The sequence below is a fragment of the Taudactylus pleione genome, unplaced genomic scaffold (assembly GCF_031769625.1).
Source record: "Taudactylus pleione unplaced genomic scaffold, aTauple2 ptg000225l, whole genome shotgun sequence".
NCBI classification, from domain to species: Eukaryota; Metazoa; Chordata; class Amphibia; order Anura; family Myobatrachidae; genus Taudactylus; species Taudactylus pleione.
In genome coordinates, this window is record NW_028284627.1 from 3,504,085 (window position 1) to 3,520,068 (window position 15,984).

The 15,984-nt window shown below is 46.8% G+C and overlaps 1 protein-coding gene across 1 annotated transcript in view; it reads right to left on the bottom strand.

The window, feature by feature from the left end:
• The window catches only part of TIGAR (TP53 induced glycolysis regulatory phosphatase), a 35,656-nt gene extending 20,540 nt beyond the window's left edge, over nucleotides 1-15,116 (bottom strand). Inside the window, exons 1-2 of the mRNA XM_088478985.1 lie at nucleotides 14,946-15,116; nucleotides 3,326-3,363 (exon numbers count right to left, since the gene is read on the bottom strand). Of these exons, the coding sequence (XP_088335111.1) occupies nucleotides 3,326-3,363; nucleotides 14,946-15,085 (178 nt within the window). The 5' untranslated portion in view covers nucleotides 15,086-15,116. The remainder of the gene's footprint in view (nucleotides 1-3,325; nucleotides 3,364-14,945) is intronic.
• Nucleotides 15,117-15,984: the final 868 nt, after the last annotated feature.

Sequence of the window (15,984 nt, forward strand, 5' to 3'; positions counted from 1 at the left end):
CCAGAAAATTTTAGCTGCAAGTCAAAAATAAGGAAAAAGAATCATACAAAACGACAGACCCCCCCCAGGGATCTGGGGCATATGGAGTAAGTCCGGACCTCTTCCCTAATGATCCTAGCTAGACTCCATTGAGTTCGACAGTATCATTAAGACCGCCCGGGACCAATGTCCCTAGTTTGAAAATCCAAAAGGCCTCCCTTCCTGCACAGTGCCTTAAATCTGTCGCCCCCTCTTACTGTTGGTTTGATTTGTTCAATGGCTTTAATTTTAATATTTTTCATGTCTCCAAGAGGACACATTGAGATGTCTGGGCAGGCTATGAATTTTCAGGTTTTTTCACACACACCGTCTGTGCTCCAGAAACCTAGTGTTGAAGGTCCATGTAATCCGACCTATATATTGGATTCCACATCCACAAGAAATTACATAAACAACATATTTTGATTGACAATTTATAAAAGATTAAATTTTAAATCTATTCTTGTCATAAAAATAGATCACATTATCGCTTTTGTGGTCCGCATGTGTACAGGTGTGGCATTTCGTTTTTCTTCACTTGAAGAAACTCTTTGGTCTTGGTGCCAACTACGTGAGGCCACATCTACTTTTTAGTATACTCGGTGTTAACTTGTTCTTAAGATTATCAGCTTTCCTAAAAACTACTCTCTTACCCCCTCCAAAGTCTTCGCAAGAAACCTCTCTCTTTTTAGGAGTAAAGAATGTTTATTAATAATCCACCTAATTTCTGAGGCTGATTAATTATATTTAGTAATGAAGGCCATTGCTCTATCATTTTTTCCTACCTCCTCATTTATCTTATCTGGCATTTGTATCCTCTTGGAGATTAATAATGACTGCCTCTCTATTTGTTTGGCCTCTTCTAGTGCAATATCCAATAAATCACTAGGATACCCTTGTTATAAAAAAGCCCCATATAACGTTTCTGACTGTTCCAGACAGACTTCCATATTAGAACAGTTCCGGCGTAATCGCAGAAACTTTCCTTTCGAAATGTTCCTTTTCCAACTATTTTTGTGACAACTTTTATCATTCAAATATTTATTGTAGTCAACATCCTTTGTATAAGTTGACATGCAGATCCTATTATTCCTAATCGTTAGTGTGACTTCCAAATAATTTATTTCAGTATCACTGTGAGAACTAGTAAATTTCAGACCAAATTGATTAGTGTTCAATAATTCTACAAACCGTGCAATAGGTGAATCCCCATCCTAAACAAAAAAAAAATTGTCTCTGTATCTTGCGTAGAGAACCAGGTTCACTCCGAAGCCGCCGCTACACATGTGCTGCTCCTCGAACAAGCTCCATATAGAGATTGGCGAAACTCGGATCGAACCTGGTTCCCATCGCTGTACCGTAGGTCTGTAAATAATATTGTGATTCAAACCGAAAATAATTGTGATGTAAAATGAACCATATTGCCGATAAAACAAAATCACGTGATGAATATGTCATATTGGCATTCTTATGTAAATAGTATTCTACTGCTGAAATCCCTTCTTCGTGTGGTACATTAGTATATAGAGACTCCGCATCTCATGTCAATAACCTATAGGAATCTTTCCAATCTATCCCGCTAATTTTTTGTAAAAAGTGCATAGTGTCTCTCGTATATGCCTGTAAATTCACCGCGTGATTCTGTAACTGTGAGTCTACGTAATAAGATACATTTGTGGTCAGCGACCCAATCCCCGAAATTATTGGTCGGCCCGGCGGCGTAATAAAGCATTTATGAATCTTCGGCAAATAATAGATTGGTGTTACCGGATATGTCATTAATAAAAAATTGCCATGTTTCTTTGGATATCACACTATTATCTAGTGCCTCATCTAAAAGAAGTTTCAGTTCTTTCTGAAAAGTCCAAGTCGGGTCACATGACAATTTTCTATAAAACTTCTCATTATTAAGTTGTCGGGCAGCCTCCATCAGATAATCTTGCTTACTCTGTAAAACTACCCCCCCTCTTCCTTTATCTGCCTGTTTAATAATCAGATCATTCTTAGCGATTCGCTTTTTCAGGGCCTTTCTCTCTCCACTAGATAAGTTGTCCCTATTTTTCTTTTTACAATCTTTTTTTTTATTTTACACAGTTCAATGAAATCTTCCATTGTGGCGGAATAAAAACTTTTCTACGAAAGGTCCCTGGTATTGAAGAAGATTAAAATCAGACGGATTTTTTAAACATTTACCATTCATTTCGATATCAAATAATTTTATGCTATCATTATTACAAAGACCTTCACTTTCTTGTCTCTTTCAGTCCAAAATTTGTAGAGGTATTTGGTCACCGGAGTCCAGCACAATGGGAGATCCCCGTGCCTCTTTTTTATGGAGGGTTTTTATAGCAAAATATCTTTTGTGGCTTAGGGTCCTTAAGTATCTATTTAAATCGTCAAAAGTCCAATAGGTTTGGTCCCACTGTAGGGGCAAATTTAAAGCCTTTATTTAATAGAGACAATTCATCTTTGGAGAGTCTTATTTGTTAAATTAAATATACCTTTAGTCTCTATCTCCACCTTAGATTTTGTGTTTGGATTTACTGATGCATTTTCCTCCCCGTACTCCCCTTTGTCTTCCTCCCTTTCTCTTTTTCCCTTATTTCTCTGTCCTAATCTTTCTCTTCTTTGTATCGGGGGCGATTTGCAATGATTCATCAATCTCTCCCTCCCTAAAAAATTATTAGTGTTTGGTGATGATCTTATCTCTCTAGGGGGTGTCTTTTGTGAACCATTCTCCTGTTCATTTCTCTTAGATAGACAGTCAAACCTAGTGAGGGTGGGTATATCTGACCATGAGTTATTCCTCTCTCTAAGGTAATGGTCTTTTGTAACCAAAATGCCTATCCAGGTATCAGGGCTCAAATCCGGTCTCCCTTTCCTACATAACCCATGTCTCTGAGGTCTTCTATTGGAGAAAGGAGTTCTCGGTCTCCTATTGGTAGATGTAAATCTAAGTTACTTATTGTAGGTACGGACCTGATCATTCTATAGCTGCACCAATGCCTCCACTTGTTCTCTTTAAAATGTTGATACAGTACATCAGCCCCAATATCCAGTATATTCTTTCAACTATCATAGGCACAATTACGCAATTAATAAATAGAGCTGGATCCAATTAGGTGCCAAGGGCGGAAGTTGCCATTGCAACGACATTCTGGCTCACAGCCCTTTGGGGCTGGAAACAAACATATGCAAGTCCGGCAGTGATGTTAGTGCGGCATACAGCCGCAAGTAATTAGTTCCTAAGTGGATCGAGCCCTTAAGAGTTCTTTAAGTTGCACAATATAGTATGGTTATTTCCTACCTTGGAGTAATTTTTCTTTGTTGTAACGCGTCTCCCCACTGTGTAAAAAAAAAGGGATACATATTATTAATAAATAAAAGGAATAGTTCAAAATATACTTCATTATTTAAGATATTTTCTAGGTATTTGCTTAAACTGTTAAACTAAAGGCCCCCATACACGGGGCGATATAGCAGGCGATCCGACTGATTGGTGCGATTTTCCTGCTATATCGCAACGTGTATGGCCTGGATTTTGGGCTGAGCGCGCTCCCGCAGGGTCATACATCGCATCCCCTGATCTGGCTGCAGGACCATGAAATCAGGGGATGCGATGTGCGATCCCATGGATTCCTATGCGGGTGAGACAGCCAGCATATCGGGCGGTCGGCCACCATATCACACCGTGTGTGCGGACCACCCGATATGTTGGACGACGGATCGCCTCGCACGGTGCAATCGCACCATGTATGGGGGCCTTAAGTGAAGTTAAAACTTTCATTACTGCTTTCAGGGCTCGATTCAGCAGTGCACGCAGGACCCATTATGAGAGTGTACAGAATGGGTCCTGCTCAATCGCACGCAGTCCCTTGAATGCCTCTGCCTGACTGACAGGCAGAGACATTTAAGGGGCGGTCGGCGTTCCCGGAAATGGGGGTGTGTCCGGCCCATTTTCCAGGAGTGGCCAGCCCAGAGACTTCATGAGCGTACGCAGTTTGCTGGGCTCTCAGCCGGCCAGCCTGAGTAAGTTGCAGCTTACTCAGCTGTCTGGCCGCCCGGCACTGTCCACCATCGCGACCATCGATGGTTGCAATGGTGATCCCTGCCTGCAACCTCCGTCGCAGTGCTTGGATCGCATATGCAGAAGGGGGTGTCATACACCTCATGATGCATTTGCATTATTCTGCCTGCATGCAGCTTTGCAATTGCGATCCTTGCCGAATCAGGCCCTCGGTACATAGGCTCTATTAATTAACCAAAAGTGTACATCATACAAATAAAGACACAGAAAAAAAAAAACAGTAATTTTAAATTAGGGATGTGCGCCGGACCATTTTTGCCGGATTTGGATTTGGTTCTAATTCGTCGTCCGGCTTTGGATTTGCCAAACCGCGGTGACTGGCTTTGGATTTGGATTTTTTTACAAAAATTTACCAAAAAAAGCTAAAATCACATAAATTGGGCTTTTTTTTTCTTCCTAGAGTATTAACCTCAATAACCTTAATTTCCAGTCAATTTAGACCACCTCATAGTTTAAATGATAGTTTTCACCATTATTGGCCAAAGGTTGCAGTGAGCTGACTGGTTACCAAGCGACAAAGCAGCGGCACAGACATCACAGTTTAAAGCACATCTATGACACATTGCCACACAGCAGTGGCAGAAATGAAAAGTAGTGCACCCACCCAGTGGGGTACGGCCAGCAGAATCACAGTACTTGTTTACAAAGTGGGCTACGGCCCTAGGAGTCACAGTGCACAATCTTATTCACATTACAACGCACATAGTGCCCTGATTCACATTGCACCATAAAGCAGTGTCTCTTATTTATGTTACGACACACAGTAGTGCCCCTTTTACACAATGCCCACAGTAGTGACCCTTTTACACAATGCCCACAGTAGTGCCCCTTTTACACAATGCCCACAGTAGTGACCTTTTTACACAATGCCCACAGTAGTGACCCTTATACACAAAGGCTCTGACCAGAGCGCTCGCTCTGAATCAGTGCCCTCCTCCATGAAAATGGAGCGGCCTCCTGGCCGCTCGCATAGCTGTGGGTGACCACCCACAGCATATGCGAGCGTCCATGATGATGGTCGCGATGGTCTTGACCATCGCAACCATCGGGCTTGCGACGGAGACCCTGCGGTAGGGTCTTGCTGCCGCAAGCCCTGGAGTGATTTCGGCTCTATCAGAGCCAAAATCACTCCCACTGACATCACTAGTGATGTCAGTGGGGCCGGCTTCAGACGGTAGGCGTTCCCATGGGAACGCCTCCGTCTGGCAGGCACGCCCCCGGCATGCCCACCAAAGGGGGCGTGCTGTCAATCAACATCGACAGCATGCCCCCTTTGGTGCGAGACCCGGAGCAATGGAGAGCCCGTCGCTCGCCGGGTCTCGCGCATGCGCACGACGGAGCTCCCTCCGTCGTGCGCATGCGCAGTGGGGGAACATCGGCCCGCTTGCGAGCGACCTGCGCTCGCGAGCGGGTCTGAATGACCCCCTCAGCCCACAGTAGTAATGACCCTTATACAATGCCCACAGTAGTGACCTTTTTACACAATGCCCACAGTAGTGACCCTTATACACAAAGCCCACAGTAGTAATGCCCCTTATACAATGCCCACAGTAGTAGTGCCACTTATACAATGCCCCCAGTAGTGGTGCCCCCCCTGCAGTCCCCTTAGTAGTAGGGCCCCCTATGCAGTGCCCCCATTAGCAGGCCCCCAGTAGTAGTGCCCCCCAGCAGTAGTGCCCCCAGTAGCAGTGCCCCCAGTAGCAGTAGTGCCCCCATTAGCAGGCCCCCAGTAGTAGTGCCAGCATTAGCATGCCCCCAGTAGTAGTATGCCCCCCAGCAGTAGCGCCCCCATTAGCAGGCCCCCATTAGTAGTGCCCCCAGTAGTACGCCCCCCAGTAGCAGTGCCCCCAGTAGTATGCCCCCCAGTGGCAGTGCCCCCATTAGCATGCCCCCAGTAGTAGTAGTATGCCCCCAGTAGCAGTGCCCCATTAGCATGCCCCCAGTAGTATGCCCCCCAGTAGTATGCCCCCTAGTAGTAGTGCCCCCAGTAGCGCCTCCTTACAAACACACAAATAAAAAAAATAAAAACTTACCTGAATCCCCGCTCCTGCTGCCGTCCGCTGTGCTCTGCTCTATTACGCGCGGAGGGAGCCGGAAGACGGAGCTCATGAGTGAGCTCCAACCGGCTCACTCCGTGCAGCAGCCAATGAGAGTCTGCCTGACTCTCATTGGCTGCTATTACTAACACACAGCTGCCGCTGGCGGCTGTGTGTCTGTGTAAGGCGGTCTGCCCTACACTAGATGAGCCCTGACGTCGGATTCTCTCGCGAGGATCCGACATCAGGAGGCCCGCCGTTCGGCCCTGAATGGGGAACCGAGTCAGGCGGGGAACACTCGAACAGGGTTCGGGTGGACTCGGATCCCCTATGTTCGGAGCGGTTCGGATTCCACAGAATCCGAACCGCTCATGTCTATTTTAAATTAGTGTAATATCCTGCAGTGACAACAGGCAGAGTGATAAAGTGCTCTGTGTGTGAGTAGAGTGGCGGAGTAATACGGCTCTGTGTGATTTGCCTTGTCATGAAAAGGGGGGGTGGAGTGATACACAAAGCTGTGTAGATTCCTGTTATTAATAATAGAGAGGGCATCTCAGCTAAGGGCCTCAGGGAGGAGGGAGGGAGGGTTTTCGTGGGGTTTCCAGATACCCTACATTTTTAAAAAAAGGAGATTAATTATGCTGTGAAGTGGAAATAGCACACAATGCAGGGACTCAGAACCAGGGTCAAAACTAGGAGTTTTGTCACCCGGGGCAAGACAGTAATTTGGCACCCGCCTGGTAATTGCCCCATAGTAATGCCCCCTGCAGCAGTGCCCCTATAGTAATGCCCCCTTCAGCAGTGCACCTATAGTAATGCCCCCTGAGGTAATGCCCATAAAGTAATGCCCCTGTAGTAGTGCCCATATGGTAATGCCCCCATAGTAATACCCGTGTAGTAGTGCCCATATAATGCCATTGTAATGCCGATATAGTAATGCACCTGTAGTAGTGCCCATATAATAATGCCCCTGTAGTAGTGCCCATATAGTAATGCCCCCATAGTAATGCCCCTGTAGTAGTGCCCATATGGTAATGCCCCCATAGTAATGCCCCTGTAGTAGTGCCCATATGGTAATGCCCCTGTAGTGCCACTTTCACAAAAAAAAACCCAATACTTACTTTAAACCCCGGTCTTACACTCGCTGCCATCTGGTCCGACTGGCTGCTCGGAACTATGGGAGTGCCCGTGGGGACAGCAGGAAGCTGGAGTTCAGGAGAGAACCCCAGCCTCCGGCTACCGCGGCACTGCAGGGAAGGAGCCGGGCGCCTGTTGGTAACAAAACCACAGCGGGCATCCGGCTTGGAGCCCCCCCTGCGGCGCCGGTTTGGAGTACACTGGCGGGGGATGCAGAGGCGCACGTGCACCTCCAGCCCCCCCCCCCTAGTCGTGGCCCTGCTCAAAGCCCATATATGAAGAGGGGAGAATCATCCATGCAGAGGGGACATGAGCCCAGTAATTGGGAGGAGGAGTAAGAGCCCCACATTAGGACTAAAAAGGGAGAAAGTCCCTACATACAGAAGCAGCCAGTAATGGGGAGAGGTCACTGTGGGGGCAGTGAGGCTAAACTAAAGAAGAAGGCTAGAAGCCCCATAATGGAGGAAAAAGAGGGTGTGATGCCCTAAGTGAGCTAGAGCTAAGGCAGCAAATAGCCCCAAAGTCTGAGGGGAAGCACTGCAGAGTTGTGATACAGAGATGCAGAGCAGTGATATGGTAAAGAGATGCAGAGCAGGGACATGGTAATGAGATGCAGAGCAGGGATTTAGTAATGAGTGCAGAGCAGTGATATAGTAATGAAATGCAGAGCAGGGACATGGTAATGAGATGCAGAGCAGGGACATGGTAATGAGATGCAGAGCAGGGACATGGTAAAGAGATGCAGAGCAGGGACATGGTAAAGAGATGCAGAGCAGGGACATGGTAAAGAGATGCAGAGCAGGGACATGGTAAAGAGATGCAGAGCAGGGACATGGTAAAGAGATGCAGAGCAGGGACATGGTAAAGAGATGCAGAGCAGGGACATGGTAAAGAGATGCAGAGCAGGGACATGGTAAAGAGATGCAGAGCAGGGATATGGTAAAGAGATGCAGAGCAGGGATGTGGTAAAGAGATGCAGAGCAGGGATGTGGTAAAGAGATGCAGAGCAGGGATATGGTAATGAGATGCAGAGCAGGGATATGGTAAAGAGATGCAGAGCAGGGATATGGTAAAGAGATGCAGAGCAGGGATATGGTAAAGAGATGCAGAGCAGGGATATGGTAATGAGATGCAGAGCAGTGATATGGTAATGAGATGCAGAGCAGTGATATGTTAATGAGATGCAGAGCAGTGATATGTTAATGAGTGCAGAGCAGTGATATAGTAATGAGTGCAGAGCAGTGATATGGTAATGAGATGCAGAGCAGTGATATGTTAATGAGTGCAGAGCAGTGATATAGTAATGAGTGCAGAGCAGTGATATAGTAATGAGTTCAGAGCAGTGATATAGTAATGAGTTCAGAGCAGTGATGTAGTAAAGAGATGCAGAGCAGTGATGTAGTAATGAGATGCAGAGCAGTGATGTAGTAAAGAGATGTAGAGCAGTGATATGGTAATGAGATGCAGAGCAGGGATGTAGTAAAGAGATGCAGAGCAGTGATGTAGTAAAGAGATGCAGAGCAGTGATATAGTAAAGAGATGCAGAGCAGTGATGTAGTAAAGAGATGCAGAGCAGTGATATGGTAATGAGATGCAGAGCAGTGATATGTTAATGAGTGCAGAGCAGTGATGTAGTAATGAGTGCAGAGCAGTGATGTAGTAAAGAGATGCAGAGTACTGATACAGGTTGAGTCTCCCATATTAAAATATTCTGAAATACGTAATATTTTTAGCATGACTGAGAAAGTGAAACCTTTGTTTTCTGATGGTTTAATGTACACAAACTTTGTTTAAAGCACAAATTATTAAAAAGTGTATAAAATAACCTTCAGGCTGTGTTTATAAGGTGTATATGAAACGTAAATGAATTTCATGTATTTACACACACTTTTTTTGATGCACAAAATTACTAAAAATATAGTATATAATGACCTTCAGGCTATGTGTATAAGATGTATATAACACATAAATGCATTCTGTATTTAGATTTGGGTCCTATTCCCAAGATATTTCAAGCATTAAGCACTTTGTGACAGTCAGAGCCGTAACTAGACATTTTGATGCTCTGTGCCAGAAAGAGCATTGGTGCCCCCTATATTTTAAATAGGGACACAGTGCACCTAAAAAAGGGGCGTGGTCTCGTAGGGAAAGGGCAAGGCCACATAATAGCACCCCCAATTAAAATTCTGCCCCACAGTAGTTTCCCTTATTCATGCTATGCCACACAGTAGTGTTCTTTATTCACTTTACACCATACAGTAGAGCCCCTTATTCACATTATGCCACACAGTAGTCGTCTTCCCACTAGGCTGTTTTAGCAGGGTACTGCACCTTACCCAAATTTAAAAGGGCAAAATGGTCCCTGCCCTACCTGCCAGCGCCCTCCTGGAACAGTCTGCTGGGTGCCATCCCCACCCGCGGGGAGATTGTGGTGCAGTGGTCACCGCCAGTGATTGCCAGCATCTATTCACAGTGAGGGGAGAGCTTGGAGGCAGCCCAGCATGTCCATAAGTGCTGGGCACACCCTCAAGAGTGACAAAAAGAGGTTGCGTCTTATGCATGGATATCCTTAAAACCTGAACTGTTATGGTGCCTTGAGGACCGAGTTTGGGAACTCCTGGTGTAATTCTTATTGGACATACATCCACTGGGTCTGTATACATTCAGATTCGGAATTGTCCAGGCAACCAACAAAGAAAATGACAGTAGTAGTAGAAGGCGGCTTGGCAAGGAAAATGAGCTTGGGCGGTATGGGCAGACAATAAGGGAACTGCAGAAGCCAATGTGTGAGATTATAGGGCTGATGTGGAGTGGGACGCATTTTGCGCCAAAAATGTGGCTGAAAAAAATATACATTTTGCATAACTTGCCTCTCAGGATACATCCACCTCAGTAACATATGGCCCTGGTTATAGACAGGAGGGAACAGTGGTACACACGTCAGGGTGAAGCAAAGATACAATATGTGGCATGGCTGTGTTAGGTCTTGTACACATCTGGGTTGGGTATGGGATGCCAGCGCTCGGGATCCCGGTGGTTAAAATCCTGACAGGGTTAGGATACCGACACCTGTCGGTAGGTATCCTAAACCGACCCCTAACTCTCCCTCCTCGGTGCCTAAACCTAACCTCCCCTCTCACACACCCTAAACCTAACCCTCCTCCCCTAGTGGCTAACCTTAACCTGACCCCCCTCCCCCAGCGCCTAACCCTCCCCCTAACCCCGCTACTAACCTTCAGGATGCCGGCGGTTGGGATGCTGGTGTGGGGATTCTGGCGCCGGTATTCTAATCACCAACATTCCCTTTGCTGGGATACTGACCGGATCCCACACATCTATACGGCGGGCAATCTTCCCTTTGCCCTGGACTAATTGCCTGTACACCCTATGTGATTTAATCAATGATGGTACGATACATTGTAGCGCACAATTGTGGGTAAACGATCTTCACGATTTGTCGTTACAGTATGACAAATCGTGACGATATCGTTCTAGTGTGTACCCAGCCTTAGTAGTAAATGCTAGATACAAGACACAGGGCCTGATTCAGACCCGTTCGCTATATGCGTGCGCTCGCAAGTGGCCCGATGTTCTGCGTATGCGCACGCTTCGTTCTGCGCGTGCGCGAACTACTCACTGCGATCGCATACCGCTCGCTCGCCCTGCAAAGACAGCCCAGTGTAATGAGTGACAGGAGAGGCCGTTTGTGGGTGGTAACAGGGGCAGGACACTAATAACGGGGGGTTGGAGATGCGAACGCAGGCGTGCCAGAGTGTTTCAACGCCGTTTTAGAGGCGTGCATAATTAACAGGCAGCGTCATAGTACACGTCACGTCACTTGCCTTTTTTTTACACTGATTTCCTCGCAATGCATGCGTTAGGGTAAAGCTAACCTCAAGCACTGTGTTCACATCCGATGGTGCTCGATGTACCAATGTTTTAATACACTTCCTGGAGATGACGTGTTGCTTGTGGGCGGCTCTGCCTGTACGATTGGGCGTACGCATGCACAAAGTGGCCGCTCGCAAGGACATGGTGGGCGTGCTTATGCCTTGGCGAGCGATCGCTTCCTGTGGCGTCATTTTGACAAACTTGCATACGCATCCAGCGAGCGTACGCAGATAGCGAACGGGTCTGAATCAGGCCCACAGTTCATACACACAATGCAGTAATTTAAAGAAGTCTCATTTATGTAACATGTAAAAGACATTTCAGTACAGACACAAATACATATAGTGCTAAACAAGGTCAATTAAATACAAACATCTGTGGCCTTCCACTTTAAAAAAAATAAAATAAATGGGGATTTTCTTTCCTGCCGCGGACCAATTGTAAATACCTAATAATGTGAATAAATTGCAGAAGCCAGATTAATAATGGTCATAGTATCAGTGGGAGGGATCCACGCGCACTTGGCCAACACAAGAACCCAGCAAGCAATCCGCCTCTGGATAGGTGAAAATGTGTCTCTGATGTGGTTTGCATGGAAAGAATTTGTTTGAATAACCTTATTGTACCCGGCCACACCAATCCATTGTCCATATCGCCTCTCTACACATATGGAGACGTAAGAGCAGAATGCATCCATATCTTGACATACACAGATGTGTAAGAATTTTCTGTGCATAAATGAAGGTATTGTTGTGTATTGTACGAGATATATGTGTATTCTGGAGCCGTTTCTTAAGGTGCATATCCACTACACAATATAAATGAACGATTAACCGATAACGACATTGTTATCGTTCATTGGCCACAATATTGTGCAGTGGATATGCCATCAACGACCAGCGATGCGTGCTCCTACTGGTCGTTGACGCAGTTGTTCATTGCCCGAACCTGCTGTCCAACCTGACGATATCGTCAGGTTGTGCAGGTTCAGGATGAGGGAGGGTGCCCACACTGACCGATATATCATTCAGTGTGGGCTCAATATTCACTGCACAATATAACGAACGATAACAATGTCATTATCGTTCAATCGTTCCTTAATCGTGTAGTGGATATGCACCTTTAGATTGGTGGACCAGGAGTGTATAATACACCCGACAGTTCTGCATTAAGGATTACACCCGTTTGAAGGATTATTGTTGTGTTGTCAACAGAAATAGCAACGTCAGGTAATTAGTGTCTGTTGGGTCATTCCATGGTTAACTCATATTATAAAGCAGGGGCATACATGCCTACCCTCCCGGTTTTCGCGGGAGGCTCTAGATTTTTTCGGGTAACCCCCCGCACCCCCGGAAGGGTAGGCATTTCTCCCGCATTCTGCCCACTTCCTAGTGAAGTGGGCAGAATGAGGAGAATACCCACGGCGATCGCGGGTCTCCGTGAAGGGGGTGGGGCTTAAGCCGTGATTCTGCATGAATCACAGCATTTGGCCCCGCCCCTATGTAAATTGTACCCAATCGCGGCAATTTTACAGCGAGGGTCAGGGCTTAATGACGCGAATCGTCAAGCCCCGCCCCCGTCAGCCCCCTGCTGCTTCTCTTACCCGGGCTTCTCCCGGGAAGAGAGTATTAAAGGTAGGCAACTATGAGCAGGGGTGGGGAACCTTTTTTCTGCCAAGGGCCATTTTGATATATATAACATTATTTGCGGGCCTGGTGCAGGCCACGCGCCCTCCATGTGATCTCACACAGGGACCGGGCCACAATCGCCAGTGATTGCAGTAATGCCCGGAGCATCCTGAGGATGCTCCGGGGGGCTGTAAGGGCAGTGGTGTGACCATCTGAAGCGTCCTAAGGACGTCCAGGTGGCACTGCTGCATAGATTCTGGCTGCATGGTGCTATTCTAAGCACAGTGCTTGCCAGATGAGGCTAGCAGAAAAAAGTTCCAAGGGCCAGACCAAATGATTCCGCAGGCCTTATACGGCCCCCGGGCTTGAGGTTCCCCATCCCTGTTATAAAGTGACATAACCAACAATTAGAAATTCCTGTATACAGTTGCTGTTGATAGCCATGCATATACTTGCCATGTCACTTTGTAATGTGAGTTTCCATGGAATGACCGTTGGCTTAAGTAAATTAAACAAGTGATCATGAAACACTGTTAAAGTCTTCCAGAATGAGAATGTAGAAAGGTCAGGGACAATAAAATGCAGCTGGATAGGAGGATTACTTGTATAAAGCTGGGTACACACTTAATTATATTTCATCCGATCCAGCAGATCGGGCACACATATCGTCAAAATTGTGCAGTGTGTACCCACTATGTCAGCCATTGCACGCTCCCGCGGGGTCGTTAGCCACATCGTCAGGTCATCCCTGTAGCTCAATCTGACGATGCGTTCGACGACCCCATGCAGCAGGATGCGGCAGGGGCTGACATACTGGGTGGTCGGGCACTGGATCGTTTAAGGTGTACCGGCCGCCCAATATGTCGGCCTGTCGGTGGAGGGGTCGTCCGTCAGATTGATGGGTGCACAAATCGTTTAATGTGTACCCAGCTTAACCAACTTGCTCTTGGGGGGGGGGGGGGGAATTCAATTTAAAGTGATGTGACGTTGCAGTACATCACATCGCGCCAACCAGCAATGTAGGTAGTCTTGTGGGAATGGGTATGAAGTCCCGCTGGTTCATATCCCGACGCCAGCAGCCCAAAGGGAGATCCCGACAGGGCAGGTAAGTACCCTATCCCTAGCCCTCCCTTAATGGTGCCTAACCCTAACCTCCCCCCTTTAGTGCCTAGCCCTAACCTCCCCACAGGGTGCCTAACCCCACCCTAAGCAAAACCCTTCCAGGGGATGGCTAACCCTAATCTCCCCCCCGGGGGGGCCTAACCCTGACCCTCCCCCCACAAACCTAACCCTAACTCTCCCCCCCCCATTAACCCTAAGGGCACCCCAGACTTACCTCATTTGGGCTGGCGTCCTTCGGCGTTCCGGCGTCGGGCTTGAAATAGGCGTCGGTATTTCTGCGCCTATCTTAAATCCCTTGTCGGGATTCCGATGTCGGTGTTGAGATCATCCCAGTCTTGTAATATCAGCACTACCGTAAATGCCTCAAATGTGTGGAGCCACGCAACATATCTTAGAATTGAATTCCCCCATTTGGGGTTAATTCAATTACCCGAGAGCACTTACGGCACCACCAGACGTACAGATTTGTGTTTGCAGTCCCAAAGGGCTGAGTACAAAAATTCACGAGTCGGGGGAGAGATCGGCCATGATGGGGGCGAGTTGCGGTACCGTTGGTGGAGTTTCCACGCTGTTACCATGGCAACTCGTGGCTAACTGCATCGACCCCTTTGTGTCTAATCCAAACCTGTGTATCCTTTGGAATCATCCCCCCCTCCCTTTTATTATCAGATAAAAAGGAGAATACAAGTCACTTTGGAAATTCATATACACATTACCGTACATATTATTCATGTAGAATACTGAATAATTAAGTTTGGAGTCCTAAGTTATCTTAATACAATGGTCACTGTAGACATTTAACAAAATCAACTCTATGATGAAATACTTTAGGACTTTAAATGTCATGATGCATTGTCAGCTATTGTTACCCATGTACTAACAGCAGTTCAGTGGTAAAATACAAAAGGCGTTTCTATAAGCTGTCACTAGCCCATAATAGACTCTGATGTGGTCCCTGAGATCTGCTTTCTCTGGCATGCCCTTTACCACTGTAGCCCTCCCTGTCTAAATAGAGGAGGCACTTACTGTCTGACGATGGTCAATGCAAACCTAGCCATGGTGCCAGCCTGACACGCTGTGCCCGCTCTCTGACACCCGCTGCTCCGCATTGCAGGGCGACGCCGGCACAGACACAATGTATCACAACCTTCCACAAGCCCAGCCATTCACTGCGCAGCACACAGCCGGTCATTGGACTGGGAGAAGTATCGCATCCGCTGATTGGCTGCTACAGGCAACGTGGGCATTGATTGGCATCAGTGCACCTTCCTCTGTGTGAGCTGGTGGTTTCTTCTTTCATTTGTGCTCATTGGATGATGGACAAGTAACTTGATAATAGCATGCTGAGGGGGTGCGTGTAACACAGTTATAATGTCACACTGCTAAATGAAAGTGTAATGACTTATTTCACCCCATAGTGTTGTTCTCACTAGAAACAATATTATAAACCTATGCATCTGTAGCTGTAGTAATAATAATAATGCCCTCGAGCAGGGGTGGCCAACCAGTCAGAGGCAAAGAGCCCAAAATATATGTAGTCAAGCTAAAGAGCTGATAGCATGCGCTCACCTTATGTGTGCACACAGAAATGGTGTGTGGCGTAGCTGTCACAAGACCTCCTTTGGTATGACATTTGCAGGACCCTGACTTTGTGTCACACCCCGTTTTTAGTCACACTGGGGGTGAGCCCAGCACATTGAAAATACTGTATTTGTGCCCCTTATGCAGTGCCCCCTGTAGTTCTGCCCCAGTTTCTGCGTCATTTTACGTACTGTTGCTATGTACTAAAAGCCTAATGCAGAAAATCTCCTGCAGAAGGCTAATAAGCGCTGCAGATTACAGTCCCCATAATTATCAGTTCGGACAGTGGTCTGACCCCTATGTACCAAACATAGTTTGGCCCCATTGGTTAACACCATCCTCAGATTAAATTAACAGCTTTATACCTATGGAGGCCTTCTCGCAGAAGAGGGGGGCTCTTATGATCTCTCTCCAGCAGCCTCCGAGCGGCTTTGGTAACTGACACTGTGCACATGCGAAGTGTCAGAAACTTAAGGGGCATACA